At 31.1% G+C, this 16475-nt stretch overlaps 2 protein-coding genes across 2 annotated transcripts; both read right to left on the reverse strand.

The window, feature by feature from the left end:
• Positions 1 to 956: 956 nt before the first annotated feature.
• Positions 957 to 1587, reverse strand: LOC125847326 (ninja-family protein AFP3-like). The gene is made up of 3 exons (XM_049526970.1): positions 1503 to 1587; positions 1362 to 1427; positions 957 to 1216 (listed from the first exon to the last, which is right to left on the reverse strand). The coding sequence occupies exons 1-3, from the start codon at positions 1585 to 1587 to the stop codon at positions 957 to 959; spliced, it is 411 nt and encodes a 136-aa protein (XP_049382927.1).
• Positions 1588 to 7710: 6123 nt separating this feature from the next.
• LOC125847327 (ninja-family protein AFP3-like) lies at positions 7711 to 8328 on the reverse strand. The gene is made up of 3 exons (XM_049526971.1): positions 8268 to 8328; positions 8116 to 8181; positions 7711 to 7964 (listed from the first exon to the last, which is right to left on the reverse strand). Exons 1-3 carry the CDS (start codon positions 8326 to 8328, stop codon positions 7711 to 7713), a joined length of 381 nt encoding a protein of 126 aa, XP_049382928.1.
• Positions 8329 to 16475: the final 8147 nt, after the last annotated feature.

The following is a 16475-nucleotide window of genomic DNA, read 5'->3' on the forward strand; positions in this document are numbered from 1 at the left end:
ATTCTAACACATTAAGAAAACAACTTATATCAGGTGTATAAATACTACATTTCTTACCAGAAGAACAAAAATACACATAATCAAAGAGGGATAACATATATATTAACACATAATTGTCAGATTTAGCAAGAAATAGAAACTCTAACTCGGAAAATAAACTTAGAAAACCTTAAAGCTAGCAGTTGATAGAGAATCCTAACACATTAAGAAAACAACTTATATCAGGTGTTTCAAAATTTAGCAAGAAATGAAAACTTTTAGTCGAAAAATAACATAGAAATCCTTTAAAAAGTTAAACCCCAAATCCTAATTAACACATTAATATTTAAAAATCTTATAAGAGAGGAACAAAACTACACATAATCGAATAGAGATAATTAGAAAATGACAATTTTACAATATTTAATTAGACAAGTTAAAAATAAATTATATTAGCATGGTGATATTCACTCACAGACAACTTTCTTCTCCTTTCTCATGTTGAGAAACGAGCGAAATGTTTTTTACAAATAGGTTGAAATTAAATGGGTTATTTAGTTTAGTGGCTCGAGATCGAATTTTAAAATATAGAATAAGGGATCAATATTTGTAATTTGTGTAGAATAGAAACTGTTAGTTTCTAATTAAACTTTAAACAAAAACACCGCATAGCAAAAAAATAAGCCGAATGATTGGAAAATAACCTTAATATATCAATGGGAGGAACTTTAATTTTGTCCAACAACAAAAGGAAAGATGAATCAAGCTTAAAATAAATAAGCATCACATAGCAAAAAATAAGCCGAATGACTGCAAAATAACCTTAATATAGCTTTGATGGAAGGAACTTTAGTCAGTACAACAACAAAAGAAAAGATGAAATAACGATACAAAAGCTAATGCCTTTTTGGGCAATAACCATTGAATTTATTCTGTACAATAACAAAATGAAGGATCAAATAACATTGATATTAAGGCTACTTAATCTGTTTTCCTTCAATAATTATATGTTCTAAAGGGTCTTCTACGTCACCTCCACCAGCATGTTCGACAAATTCTTCTGCATTTAGAAAATTACCATGACAAAGACAAACTATCTTCACTTCATCTCTCTTCTTAAATGAGTATAAAAGTCCTTCAGTCTTCTTTCTTTTTGGTCCTTCACCTTTTGTGAAGACAATAGCCATATTGTTGAGCATGAAGTTTCTGAACTTCTCTGTAGCAATATTATTTTTCTCTGAATACACAAGTGATTTCTATTCAGTTGAAGATGATTTCACATCGACAACTAAAGGTAAAAAAATATTTTTTTTCCTACTTTAATTTTGGTACAAATTCAAATTGACTAGATATATATAAATCAATTCGTAAAATCTTGATACCTTGAGTAGGTGGTTGTTGGGTTTCAACCTCAGCTACACTTGAAGCAACACATCTTTGCGATCCACCTGAAAACATCAAAGAATATTTTATTAGTTATTCACAAAAAATGATTCTTTTTTTCGAGTGAGCATCAAAATTACCATTCAATGAAAGCTCTAAATTTAGCTTCATATTTTCATTCGCCACATTCCTTGAAGTTCCTATGTTTTCTTTAGCTTTCTGCATGTTAGCAAAATCTAAAAGCTGAGAAAGCTATTGAATTTTGAACTAAAAAAATTATAAAATGGGAAAAGATAAACTCCATAAAAGTTTCAATGTGGAGAAAACATTAGGCCATTTGGGAGCTTATAAAGAAGAAAATTTCTGAGTGGGTAGGTAGGAAAAGCGTGAAGTGGTATTTCATTTCCATGGATTATTAAAATGACAAAACAGCCCCTGAAAAGTGTCACATGATTGTTCCAGGAATAGCATGACCACGTGGTTTAGGAAGGACTTTGGAAATTGATCCCAAGAGGTAACTGCTTAATAGTGACACATGTCAGTTATAAATTCATCATATAATTTTTTTTACCATTTTAAAAAGAGAAAAAGGTTAAATGTATTTTTCTACTTTATTTTATTGGTTAAATTTATTAAATGTTATATTATCCTATGATTTCTACTTTCAGCATTACTGAATTTAATAGGGTAAATAATTCAAATTTAATTTGTTTAGAGCCTAATACGTGTCTTTTTCATGAGTTTTTGAAATTATTATCGTGACAAATTTTGGTCTCCGAATACATGTATTTGACGAGTCCAATTACATGTATCTCATATATACGGGGTTCAAAATTAGGTGTAATTTATTTTAGATACATTGTATCCAAGGGTATTCACATGTATCTGACTCTCCCTCACCTCTCTCTCGCCTCTCTCCCTTTGTAACTATTGTTAATTGCCTTCAATTAGAATCTCTACCTACCATATATAGTTGATTACATAATATTTGTATATGATTTTCTTTAATTGTATTTACCATGTATAGTACTTACCATGTTAAATAGTTTAACATGCATAGTTTTCTTGTAATCTTATAAGGAGATAATCTCGTTCATTTTAAAGGAATAAAAATCAAGTTTTTTCTCTTGTTCATATGATATCATAGCCTCTTCAATCTTTATAAAGAATCAAAGAGCTTTCGCTGTCGACGGGTGACTATTACTCATACATGTCACCTTTTTGGCCAACAATTATGTAAGCAGAAGTTGGGTCACTGCGTATCTTTCTGGTGATACTTTTTCATATTCGATTTTTATAGCACCATGCCATATTTTTGGTGATTTCTTTCTCATATCTGATTTTGTGTAGCACTATACCATCTTTTCGATTATTTTAAGAGAATTAGAGATTGTAATTGATGGTAATTAACATCCTCAAACTGATGGTGGTCAACCAAAAATTTGTCAATAACACACTGTTTGGATGGTTGTTACCCGTTGTATTATATTGTGTTGTTAGTTTAAATATAATATTATGTAATCAACTATATATGGTAATGCAGACTAATTTTCTAAATTATTAATAATTTAATATAGATTAATAGTTTAAGTAGTTAAGATCGTCACTAAAAGAATGATAAATTAGATATGAAAAAAGTATCAACAATCAAACTTTGAATAATTCACTTATTTTAAACTATAAAAAATCTCAATAATTCACTTTATATAGACTAGAGGAAAAAATAAATATGTTTCGTTTAACAATTTCCTATAAATTGGCAACAATGGTTTTGGGTTAATGGAGTAGAGGTTGACGAGTTTAAGGGTTTTTAAGTTTGGGTATAAATTGCTTGCTAATTAGATTTGAAAAATAATGTGTTAAATTTATTCTATTTATATCTTAGGGTTTGGAGAAAACTGATTTAAAATTTTCTGGCTTAAATTTTCAAGTTAGGTACTTACAATCCAACTTAAATTCTTGGTATGAATTTAGAGTTTAAGATGCAGAAAAGAAGAGGGTCGAGTATGATGTATCAAAAATTAAGTGGGATGACTTGACTACTCTCATAACTCAGGAAATGGAGAAGAAATTGTGGACAATGGGTTTGGGGAAAATAGTGCGGACACTAATTCATAGTAGTGAAAACTAATTGCATTAGGAAAGTAGATAGAAAAGTGTTGGAGTCTCGTTGAGTAAGGTTGGTAGAGACAACAGAGGGAATTGCTGGTGGAGTAAAGTGACTCAATTGATGGAGTAAAGCGATTCAAGGGAAAGTGAAACCCAAAAAGAATGCTTAAAGGGAGTTGTTAGTGAGCACTGACGAGAAAGATAAAGGTCAAATAAAAAATTGTATAAGGTGACGATCAAAGATTATATAGGCTTGCCAAGCAAAAGAGAAGAGGGCTCGAGACCTAGACCAAAGTGAAGTGCATTAAAAACAAGTTAAACAAGGTGTTGGATGTGGAAAAGACACACATTCGATGCACAATTTTCTTCATAAAAGGAAGCAAAAATCTAAGATTAAAAATGAACACCAACATATCAATATCATGTTTTAAATGCAACAAAAAAGTGATAAATGACATTTTTCTGTCACCATCAACTACTAAAATCAACAACTTAAGTTTCTACTAGTTTAATGTCACCCTCATTTGTTAGATCTACCAGAAGTTTACATAATACATCATATATTGACATTAAACATTACTCTTCGCTGTTGTGCCTTGTCATTACCTTCTTCTTTTTTTTTAAGAAAATAAGCCACCTCAATAGTGGGGGTTTAGGTAGACCCCTACCAGTTCATATCTTGAGAAAAAAATTTACAAGAGAAGGAATATGGTGCTTTCCTTTATGTGGAATAATGACAATGAAAATCTCATCCTTGTACAAAAAATGCCCTATACTTAGGTTACCTAAGATAACCCTATCATTACCTTTTATTGCCTTAAGTTTGTCAATATTTTAGTTTGCCCAATTATCTTTCAATTTTTTTTATAAACAAATATATTATATTAATAGTAGCTAATATGTGTCATTACAAGATAGCGGCAGAGCGCCCTGATCATTTGAAGTACTTAAGGAAGGGGATACAAAAATACTATTGCATCCGACAGGTTTAACTGAGTTTTTGTTAGTCTAGTAAAAGGAGTTCTTACTTGATAGCCCCTTTCACGAGAACTTTTTTGACGTATTCCAATCAGTTTTTAATTTGCTTAAATCTCTATCATTATTAAACAAAAATTATTTTTCTTATTTCAATGGGTAAGAGTTGGTTTTTGTTTTTTGTTGAATTTAGGGCTGCGTATCGGTTGGTTTGGTTCGGTTTTGGAATTTATCAATTTTACTTATCGGTTATCGGTTTGTTACCATGCTAAACGGCTATGGAACCGTTAATATATCGGTTTATCAGTTAGTGATTGTTATCGGTTCGGTTATCGGGTTAATCGTTAATAGTTCACACAATGTTCATTGAGAATTACTAATGGACTAATCACTAATTAACAGTTCGCAGTAGCCAAGAGACGCTGATGATTTTTTTCATGTTAGTCCATTACTACATAAAATACTTAATAAAACTCCATATTAACCTGGACAAAGATGTCAATATTTCCCAAACTGGCAAAACTCAAAAGGATTCCTCATAACAACCAAGCCAATTTTGATATATGAAGTAAAGAGAAACCATTACAACACTACTAACGAAAATTATTAATGATCATGAGACCATTACTAATAAAAACTTTTTAATTGTAGTATTGCAATATTGTAGACATATCTCACTGACTCACTCACTGTAATGAGAAGATAAAAACAAAGACTTAAAGTAAGGGAACCAACCATTTGAACCTCAATTTAGACACTTAGAGAATGATATCCAATATAACTTGCTGGCTTGAGAGAAGTGACAGTAAATCAATGAGTAATGTCGTAACAATGGAATATTATTATGAAATTTGAGTTTCAACTATGAAGTCACTGCAGTCGGAAGACTGAAGTGTAAACCCTAAAGGCTAAAAGTGCCTAAGACCTTAAGTGATATAAATGTAGTTAATTGAACTTCTTATCAGGTTATCGAGGCACCCGATTAGAAATATGGTCGAACTGAGACCCGAACCGATAAGCCCATAAGAAGTTTATAGTAAACTGAAACCTGAACCGCTAAATCATTAACCCGAACCATTGACCCAATAAACAAATTATTGATTTGGATTATCGGTTTCGATTTGATTTTGAACAACCCTGAATTTGAATTATTCTATTTTTACATACCTCTTGACCTTAAGGGTAGATCTTCATCATAAACAAATTTAGGATACTCAAAAACAAAATTATTAGAGAGTGATTCATGACGGGATTGTTGGGTTTGCACTTTGAAATTGTCGTACACATTCATAATTACATTTAGTTTTTGAATAAGGAATCAAGAAATTATAAAATTCATATCACAATTAAAAAAGAGGATCAAATATGTCAATCAATTCATCCCTAAAACCTAAACCGCACATGTAAATTTTACCCGTAAGCCCTAAATTAGATTGGGACTCAAAAACCTAGAAAAGTTATCCATATATTCGTACATCAAAAATAGCAACACAATATAACGTAACTAATAATATATTTATTACTATATAATTGTCAGATTAACAAGAAATAGAAGTCGCAACTTACAAAATTCTAAAGCAGTTAACAATAAACCCTAACACATAAAGAAAATTCAAAATTTAGCTTTTTCCTGTTGTATTTTTTTTAGTGATTCAAGCAAATTTTCGTAATAAGTAATGATTCAATTAGCTATACTTCAGACTTGGCAATGAGATCGTGGCTTCTCTAAAACAATGGGTGAAATTAACATCATTGTTATTAATGTGAATGATAATTTATCTTTCGTAAAAAATAAATTATAATAATAATTATTAAAAACAATAACGATAGTCAGGGGTGGAGCCAACCTTCTGTTAGGGGGTTCATCCGAACCTCCTTCGGTGGAAAATATTACTATCTATACATGGTTAAAATTAATTTCTATGTATATATAGTTGTCGAACCTCCATCGATTAGTTTGTGTATTTAGTACTTCAGATTTTGAACCTCCTTATTAAAAATCCTAGCTCCGCGTCGATAGTTTCTTCAATAATGGTCCTTTAAGTTAAAAGTTCTGAAAAGTCCTGCTTTGCATCATGTCAACTACAATCTTGGTGTCCATTTCAACATTTAGCAAGAAATAAAAACTCAGTGGAAAAATAAATTAATTAAAACCCATTTAAAAAGTTAAAACTCCAAAACCCTAATTAACACATAAATATTAAAAACCATACAAGCGAGGAACAAAAACACACAATTATAAAAGGATAATTAGAAAATGACATTTTTATAATATTTAGATGAGGCAAGATAGATGATATAGGTTGGTAATTACTCATCTCCTCTCGCACACATCGATGAACAAGTAAAATGTTTTGGAAAAATGACTTGGAATTTAATGAATTGTTTAGTTTACTGGCTCGAAATTCTGCAAATTATTTTTAAAAAAAACTTATTATACATAACCAACTTAGTTACATAGTGAAATTCTTGCTTTGAATTTGTGATAGAAGAATTTCCTAACAATATATACAGAAAATCAGGGATAACTAAAAATAGTCTAGACCATTAAGTTAGTATAATAAGTTCATATTTTTTTCAATTTTTTTTTTACTACATCCAAAAACACGTAGAAAATAAGAGAAAACGCTACAAATAAAATTTTAATCCTTCATTTTATCTATGAAAGATAGAGCACTCATCAATCTGTTGGCCTGAACTCGAAATTATAGAACTATAACAAATTCTATTTGAATCAATTATATAAATAAATTAAATTATAATTAGTTTTTCAGTAACTCATTTTCCATAAGGTCTGACTTGCACAGGCTTGCCATCCTCTCGTTAACACATAATTGTCAAATTTAACAAGAAATAGAAATTCTAACTCAAAAAATAAACTTAGAAAAACTTAAAACACTAGATACCAAATCCTAGCACATAAAGAAAACAACTAATACCATGTTTTTCAATACCTATTTTCAAAATGTAGCAAAAAAAGAAAACCTCAAGTTGAAAAATAACTTAGAAACCCTTTAAAAGTTGTTAGTTGCTTCTAATTAAAGCTCAAATAAGCACAACATAGCCAAAAAAACAAGCAGAATGACCAAAAAATAACCTTAACATATCTCTGATGGAAAGGACTTAGTCTTCTACAACAAAACGAAAGATCAAATAACAACGATATCAAAGCTAATGCCTTTTTGGGCAATAGCCATTGAACTTATTCAGTACAACAAAAGGAAAGATCACATAACAATCATATTAAAGCAGCTAGTCCATTTTTCAGTAGTCAAGAATTATACTTATATGCTTTAAAGGATTTTCAACGTCGTCACCTCCACCACCATGTTTGACAAATTCAGCTGGGGTCAGAAAATTAGCATGACAAGCACAAACTATCTTCAAATCTTCTCTCTTCATAAACGAGTATAAGAAGTATCCTTTCGTCTTCTTTCCATTTGGTCCATCATAAAAAACACTAGGCATGTTGTACAAGAATTTTCTCAGCTTCTCTCTAACTTCTTTAGCACTTCTCCCTGACAAAATTAATTATTTTTCATTAGTAGTTTCGAGAAACTTGAAAAAGCTGATCGATACCATTTTTCGTGAACTTACACATTTCTTTTTAGTTAATAAATAAAGAGTGTTTCAACGAAAAAAAAATAAAAAGGAAGAAATATTTTATACATCGATTAGGTGGTTGTTGGGTTTCAAGCTCAGTCAAACTTGAAGCAACACTTCCTTGTGATCCACCTGAAAACAACAAAGAAGAATTTCCATTAGTTATTGATAATTAACGGTTCAGTATCTTCAATTTTTTAGAATTATCTCCCAAATACCGTTCAATGAATTCCCTAAATTCAACTCCACATTCCTCGAATTTTCTTTATTTTTTTCCATGTTAGCGAAATCTAAAAAATGAGAAAGTTAGTGAATTTCAAACTAAAAAATTATAAAATAGACATAGAAAAACTCCATGAAAGTTTCAGGGCGGATAAATCATTTACGCCATTTGGGAGATTATAAAGGAGAAGATTCCAGGGTGGTGCAAAGGTAGAAAAAATGTGAAGGGGTATTCCATTTCCGTGGGTTAAGTGAAATGAAAAAATAGCGTGAAACGAATTGCATGAGGAAGTGACATGTGGAAGATTGTAGGAATACCATAACCCACATGATTTATGAAGGACTTTGGAAATTGTTCCCAAAAGGTTACTGATCAAAAGTGACAATTGTTAGTTGTAAACTTATTTTTATAACTTTTGTTTACCACTTTAAAAAGAGGAAAACGTTAATTAAATGTATTTTTCTACTTTATTTTATTAGACAAATTTATTAAATGTTATATTATCTGATTATTTTTTACTTTTGGCATTTAACCTGAATAACATAAAATAAATAACATAAATCTCACTAGTTAAAAATTTAATTATGAGCCTTTTCGTGAGTTTTTTTTTCCAAATTATCATTCGTGCAAAATTTTGGTCCCAATATACATGTATTTCGGATAAATGAGGTTCATAATTAGTTGTAAATAGCCAAGTGTATTCACATGTCTCTGACTCTCTCGCCCGCAAGCTCTTTTCCTATCTATATTTCAGAATGTATCTGATAGCAAAAATACATATATCTAGGTGTATCTAATTTGAAATCTGATATGAAACTATTAATAAATGAGGCAATATGTAATCATTTCAAACTATTGGGATAATGTTGTAAAACAAGAAAAAAATGAAGGAATACTTAAACAAGAAAGTAAGGCAAAGTGTGATGGAAAGTATAAAGTTGAGAGCCTTATTTTAATCTCTTCAATTGTGTCTTTCTTAAGGGTGAAGAAGACCCTTTTATAAGAGGTAAAAATCATCCGTTTACTACCTTAACCAAAATACGTTAGTAATCTTTAATTCTTACATTAGATTAATACATGCATTGCGTTAGGTTGAAGAAAAGAAACATCCATATTAAATGGATTTGTAACACTCCCCCTTGGATGTTTATAGCTAATGTGTCTCGTTAAAACCTTACTAGAAAAAATCCAGTGGGAAAAAGCCTAGTGAAGGAAAAAGAGTACACACATCTTGTAATACGCCTTGAGTGCTGCCTCATTAAAAAACTTACCAGGAAAACCCAATGGGACAAAACCTTGACTAAGGGAAAAAGAGTAAAGCATGTATTTTACTCTCCCTGATGAAAATTTTATTTGATATCTTGGAGACGACGCATTCCAATCTTATATCTTAACTTCTCAAATGTTGACGCTGGCAATGCCTTAGTGAATAAATCTGCAAGATTATCACTCGAACGAATCTGTTGAACATTTATCTCACCATTTTGTTGAAGATCATGTGTGAAAAAGAACTTAGGTGAAATATGCTTTGTTCAGTCTCCTTTGATATATCCTCCCTTTAATTGAGCTATGCAAGCAGCATTATCTTTATACAATATTGTTGGAATCTTTGTTTGCACAGAAAGACCGCATAATTGCAAAATGTGTTGAGTCATTGATCTTAACCATACACACTCACGACTGGCTTCATGAATAGCTATTATCTCTGCATGATTTGAAGAAGTAGCAACTATTGTTTGCTTCATCGAACGCCATGATATAGTTGTACCTCCATATGTGAATAAATAGCCTATCTGAGATCTAGCTTTATGTGGGTCAGGCAAATATCCCGCATCTGCATAACCGATCAATTCTGACATGGATGTATTAGAATACAACAGCCCCATATCAATTGTTTCTTGAAGATATCTGAATATATGTTTAACACCTTTCCAATTTCTTCTTGTTGGACAGAAGCTGAATCTCGCCAATAAACTAACTGAGAAGCAAATATCTGGTCGGGTATTGTTGGCAAGGTACATTATTGTCCCGATAGCACTGAGATATGGTGTTTCATCACCAAGAATCTCTTCATCATTTTCTTGAGGTCGGAATGGATCTTTATTTATATCAAGAGATCTCACAACCATCGGGATACTCAATGGGTGTGATTTATCCATGTAAAATCGCTTCAAAACCTTTCCAGTATATGATTGATGGATAAATATTTCATTTGTCAAATGTTCAATCTGAAGGCCAAGACAAAATTTTGTCTTACCAAGATCTTTCATTTCAAATTCTTTCTTCAAACACTCAAAAATTTTTGAAAGCTCTTTAGGAGTTCCGATGATGTTCAAGTCATCAACATAAACAAATATTATTACAAATTCAGATTTTGACCTTCATATAAAAATACAAGGACAAATAGGGTCATTCTGATACCCTTCCTTTAACAAGTATTTGCTAAGACGATTATACGACATTCACCTTGATTGTTTCAATCCATATAAGGATTTTTGAAGCTTTATTGAGCAATTTTCTTTTGAATTTTTATATGCTTCAGGTACTTTTAGTGCTTCAGGGATTTTCATAAAAATATTGTAGTCTAGTGAGCCATATAAATAGGTTGTGACAACGTCCATTAGATGCATTTCAAGCTTTTCATGAACAGTCATATTTATTAGATACATGAAGGTAATTGCATCTACCACAGGAGAATATGTCTCCTCATAATCAATGCTAGGCCTTTGTGAAAAACATTGTGCCACAAGTCGTGCTTTATATCTTACGACTTTACCATTTTCATTGCGTTTTCACACAAAAATTCATTTGTACCCCACTGGCTTAACACCTTCAGGTGTTCGGACTATTGGTCCAAAAACATCACGTTTTTCAAGTGAAGCCAATTTTGTTTGAATTGCTTCTTTCCATTTTGTCCAATCATTTCTCTGTCTAAATTCATTGACAGATCTTGACTCCAAATCCTCATCTTGTTGCATTATTTCAACTGCAACATTATAGGCAAAAATATTATCCACCACAATATTATTTTGATTTCACGTTTTTTCTCGTCGAGACATAATTTATAGAGATTTCCTCATTCTCATTATTTTCAAGTACATGGATCTCTTCTTTGGTGTCATCATTTATTATGTCTCGGAGCTCTTCATGAGCAATTGCCTCCACATTATGATCATTTTGATCATTTATTTCTTTTCTTTTTCGAGAATTTTTATCCTTGGAACCAATTGGTCTACCACGTTTTAAGCGTGGTCCAGACTCATTTGCCTTAACATTTTGTCCTATTGGGACATCAACTCGAACTTGAGCATTAGCACCTGGGATATATGATTTAGTAACCCGTGAAAGGTTAGTAAATGCATCCGACAGTTGATTTGCAATATTCTGCAAATAAATTATCTTTTGAACTTCTTGCTCACATTGATTGTTTGAGGGTCTAAATGAGACAGTGAAAGTGAATTTTAATCTATCTCATTTCCCAACTATTTTTGTTTTCCCCCTAATGTTGGGTATACTGATTCATCAAAATAACAATCAGCAAACCTACCGTAAATAAATCTCCAGTTCTAGATTTCAAATATTTTATAATAGAACGAGATTCATACCCAACATATATTTCCAACCTTCTTTGGGGACCCATCTTTGTGCGTTGTGGTGGAACAATTGGAACATATACTACACAACCAAAGATTCTAAGATGGGAAATGTTTGGCTCCTGACCAAAAACAGTTGTAATGGGGAGATGTCATGATAACTGGTTGGCCTTATGCGTACAAGTGTCGCTGCATGCAAAATAACATGCCCCCAAATTGAAATAGGCAACTTTGTTCCCATCAACAATGGCCTAACTATCAATTGAAGACGTTTAATCAATGACTCTGCTAAACCATTTTGAGTATGAACATGTGCAACAGGATGTTCAACTGTTATTCCAGTGGACAAACAATAATCATTAAATGCCTGAGATTTAAACTCACCAGCATTATCAAGACGAATCATTTTTATTGCATAATCTGGAAATTGTGCTTTTAACCTTATTATTTGATCCAACAACCTCGCAAAAGCCATATTGCGAGTTGATAATAAGCACACATGAGACCATCTTGTAGATGCATCTATCAAGACCATATAATATTTAAATGGTCCACATGCAGGGTGAATAGGTCCACATATATCACCCTGTATCCGTTCTAGAAATGCAGGAGATTCCACCCCAACCTTAGCCACGGATGGTTTGATAACCAATTTTCCTTGTGAACCAGCAGCACAAGAGAATTCCTTTGATTGAAGAACATTTTGGTTCTTCAAAGTATGTCTATGTGAATTCTCAATTATTCTGCGCATCATATTATAATCGGGATGGCCCAACCGGTCATGCCAAATGATAAAATCATTAGAACCAGTAAACCTTTTGTTTACCACGGCATGTGATTCAACTGTATCGATATTTGTATGGTACAACCCAGAAGAAAGTGCAAACAATTTTTCATGCACAATTTTCTTCTCTGTATTTATTGTAGTAATATAAAGGTATTCAACATTTCCTTCATTCGCAGTCTCAACATGATAGCCATTTTGGCGAATAACCTTGAAACCTAACAAGTTTCTTTGAGACTTACTACAATACAATGCATTATCAATTACCAATAATGTTCCTCCAGGTAGTAAAAGGCCACACTTCCAGAGCCCTCAATCAATTTTACTATCGGATATTGTATTAACATATGCCTTTTTCATTACCAAATGAGAGAAATATTTCTTTTCTCTTAGTATCGTATGAGTTGTAGCACTGTCCAGAAGGCACATATCTCCATTACTCATCTTGGATCCAACTGAAGACTGAAAATTTTTATTTATCTGACTCGGAAAGAAAATTGATTAACTTTTTAGGGAAAAAGATAATTTCCGAATTAAGTAGGTCTTAATTGGTTAGAGACTCGTGCTAATAACGTGAAACAAGAGGAAAATGCAGGAATACTTAAACAAGAAAGTAAGGCAAAGGGTGATGGAAAGTATAAAGTTGAGAGCCTTATTTTAATCTCTTCAATTGTGTCTTTCTTAAGGGTGAAGAAGACCCTTTTATAAGAGGTAGAAATCATCCGTTTACTACCTTAACCAAAATACGTTAGTAATCTTTAATTCTTACATTAGATTAATACATGCATTACGTTATGTTGATGAAAAGAAACATCCATATTAAATGGATTCGTAACAGATAATAATTAGTTAATAAGGTAAGAATGTTTGTGTAATTATGATGTTTTTTCAACTTAATGCTCCCTCTAGTCCATGTTAAGTGAATTGTTGGGATATGACATATTTTTTAAGAATTTTTAAGAAAAATATTTTAGTACATAACTAATTAAAATGTTACTTTCTGTTAGGGTTTTGCCCTGATTTTCTTACCATAATTTAAGATTTATTTTTCCTTAAAGAAAAGACAAAACATTAACATAAATGTTTTTACTTTTCCTGAAAGGAAAATATAATATTCTTCCATGTTTAGTTTATTCTCTCCTTTTAGGACTCTTTTTCTAGTAAGAAAAGATTTTAGGACTCTATAAATATAGGTTTGTTTCTTCTAACACAAAACAATAACATCCACAATGTAGTCGTTTAAGACTTTTGTTTATGGAGAGATTTATTCTCTCTAAAGTTTCAATGTTTTTCTTTATATTAGTTTTGATATAATAATATTTTGATTTTTAGTATAAGTTTTTGTTATTTGATTTATCAACCATATGATTTGCAAATTGCAAACTTCCGCATGACGCCCTAATCACCCTTCATAACCCAACACTTTCCACTATTGTTCTTTAGATTATTTTCAAACTATTCTCCTATAAAATCTAAAGTAGTTAAGAACCTCATTAAATGAAGTATATATATGAAAAATGTCTCAATAATTCTCTTAAGCTTCGAACAATTCACTTATATTATACTATGAAAAAATTCTCAAAAATTCACTTAATAAAGACTAGAAAAATAATAAATATACATCTTTTAACAAATTCTCATAAACTGGCCACAATGATTTTGTGTTAATGGTGTAGAAGTTAACGAGTTTAAGGATTTCTGAATTAGGTTTGCTTGCTAAATTTGAAAAATAATGTGTTAAATTTATTTTATTTATATTTTAGGGTTTAGGGTTAACTAATTTAAAATATTCTTAAATTTTCAAGCTAGGTATTTAAATCCAACTTAAATTCTTGATATTAAATTTATAGATTAAGAGGCGGAGGAAGAAGAGGAACGTATCTAACGTATCAAGGGTTAAGTGGAATGACTCTCAGGAGATGGAGGAGAAATTAAGGACAACGGGGATTGATGATAGTAATAAGGACTGCTAATAGTAGTGAAAACTACTTGCATTAGAGAAGTAGTGTTGGAATTAGGGGTGCTCATGATTTGGATAAAAATCGATTCAAACCGAAAAATCAAATCAAACCGATTTAATTTGGGTTTTGGTTTGGTTTGGTTTTAGATTGTTAAGAACCGATAGTATTTGGTTTGGTTATGGTTTTGTTTGAAAAAAGTCGAAGAAATAAGCGAACCGAACCAACAAGTTATATACATAAATTTTATTATTATACATACATAATATATTATATTCATAAACAATTTTAAAGATTTTATATATGTTTCATCAAAATTTATTTATAATTTACTTACGAAAGAAAAAATGTCCAAGGTGAGAACATTTTTCTTATTGCTTTCATGTATATGAGTGTCTATGGAAATTCTTTGTGGGACTGAAAATGTCATTGCCTCTTCCTTCTATGCCAAATAGTGAATTTTGAAGTTTTATTCAGTCAATTCAATGATCGAAAGTTCTATAATGCCAGTCATTCTAACTATTTTTTTTGTTTGAATGGATTGTTGTCACTTTTTTCACGTTTTGAATGAATTGTTTCTTTTATTTTTATGTATGGTTAATAACCGAATAACCGAACCAAACCAAACCAAAACCGAAAACAACCAAACCGATAAATATATATTATATTTGGTTTGGTTTGGTTTGGTTTTGATAATTTTAAAACCGATTAAGTTGGTTTGATTTTGATTTTGACCAATAACCGACCCAAACTAAACCGTGAACACCCCTAGTTGGAATGTTGTTGGATAATATTTATAGACACAAAAGGGATTGATTTGTGGAGTAAAGAGGTGGAAGGAAAATTAGTGGAAGCCAAGAAGGATCCTTATAGAAAGTTGTTGGTGAGTAGTGAAGAAGCCAAAAAGGTCAAACAAGAAAATATATAAAGTGGTGGGGAAGAAAGTGAAGTTAGCAGTTACAATGACTAAAATGGTAACTTCTAAACACTTGTATGGAGAGTTTCATTATAGAGGAAGAGATAAGAAGGTATATAGGCTCATCAAGTAAAAGAGAGGAAGACCCGAGATCTAAACTAAGTGAAGTATATTAAAACAAGAAAATAAAGGTATTGATTGAAAAAACACACACTCATAAAAGGAAGCTAAATCTAAGATTAGAAACATATACCAACTTATCAATATTTATATTATAAATACAACAAAAAAGTGATAAAATGACTACTCTTTTTATCATCATCATCAACTACTAATAACATAAGTTTTTGCTAGTTTAGTGTCACCTTCATTTGTTACATCAATCAAAACTTTACAAAATACATCATTTATAACTGACATTGAACTTATAACTGACATTGAACATCACCCGCTCACTATTGTGTCTTGCCATTATTCTTATTGTCTTAAGTTTGTCCTATATTTAGTATGTCCAATTATCTAATTTCAGTTATAAAAGATTGTTCCTTTCACCAGAATTTTTTCGACACATTCAAATAACTTGTTGATTTACTTTAATCTCTAGCACCATCAAAAAAAGTTTATTTTTCTTAATCCATTTAGGAAGAAATGTTTTTGTTTCTATTGAAATTTGATATGCAACTCTAACTTACCTCTTGACCTTAAGGGTAGGCTTTCTTTTTTTTTCTTTTCAGAACTTAATGATATTAACAACCAAATGAAGGGGACATAAAGCCTAAACTCCTTTTACATCTTAGGACAAGAAAGATTCGAGTCCAGAAGCAAAATGGCAACAAAAATTTTCGAAAATTTTAAAAGGGCAACTCAATTATTCATGAAATCAAAAGGGCAACAATTTGCAACGGCATTTAAATCAGGGTTTAAAAAAGGCGCATAAACCCATAAGCCTTAC

This window comes from Solanum stenotomum, chromosome 12 (genome assembly GCF_019186545.1).
Source record: "Solanum stenotomum isolate F172 chromosome 12, ASM1918654v1, whole genome shotgun sequence".
NCBI lineage: Eukaryota > Viridiplantae > Streptophyta > Magnoliopsida > Solanales > Solanaceae > Solanum > Solanum stenotomum.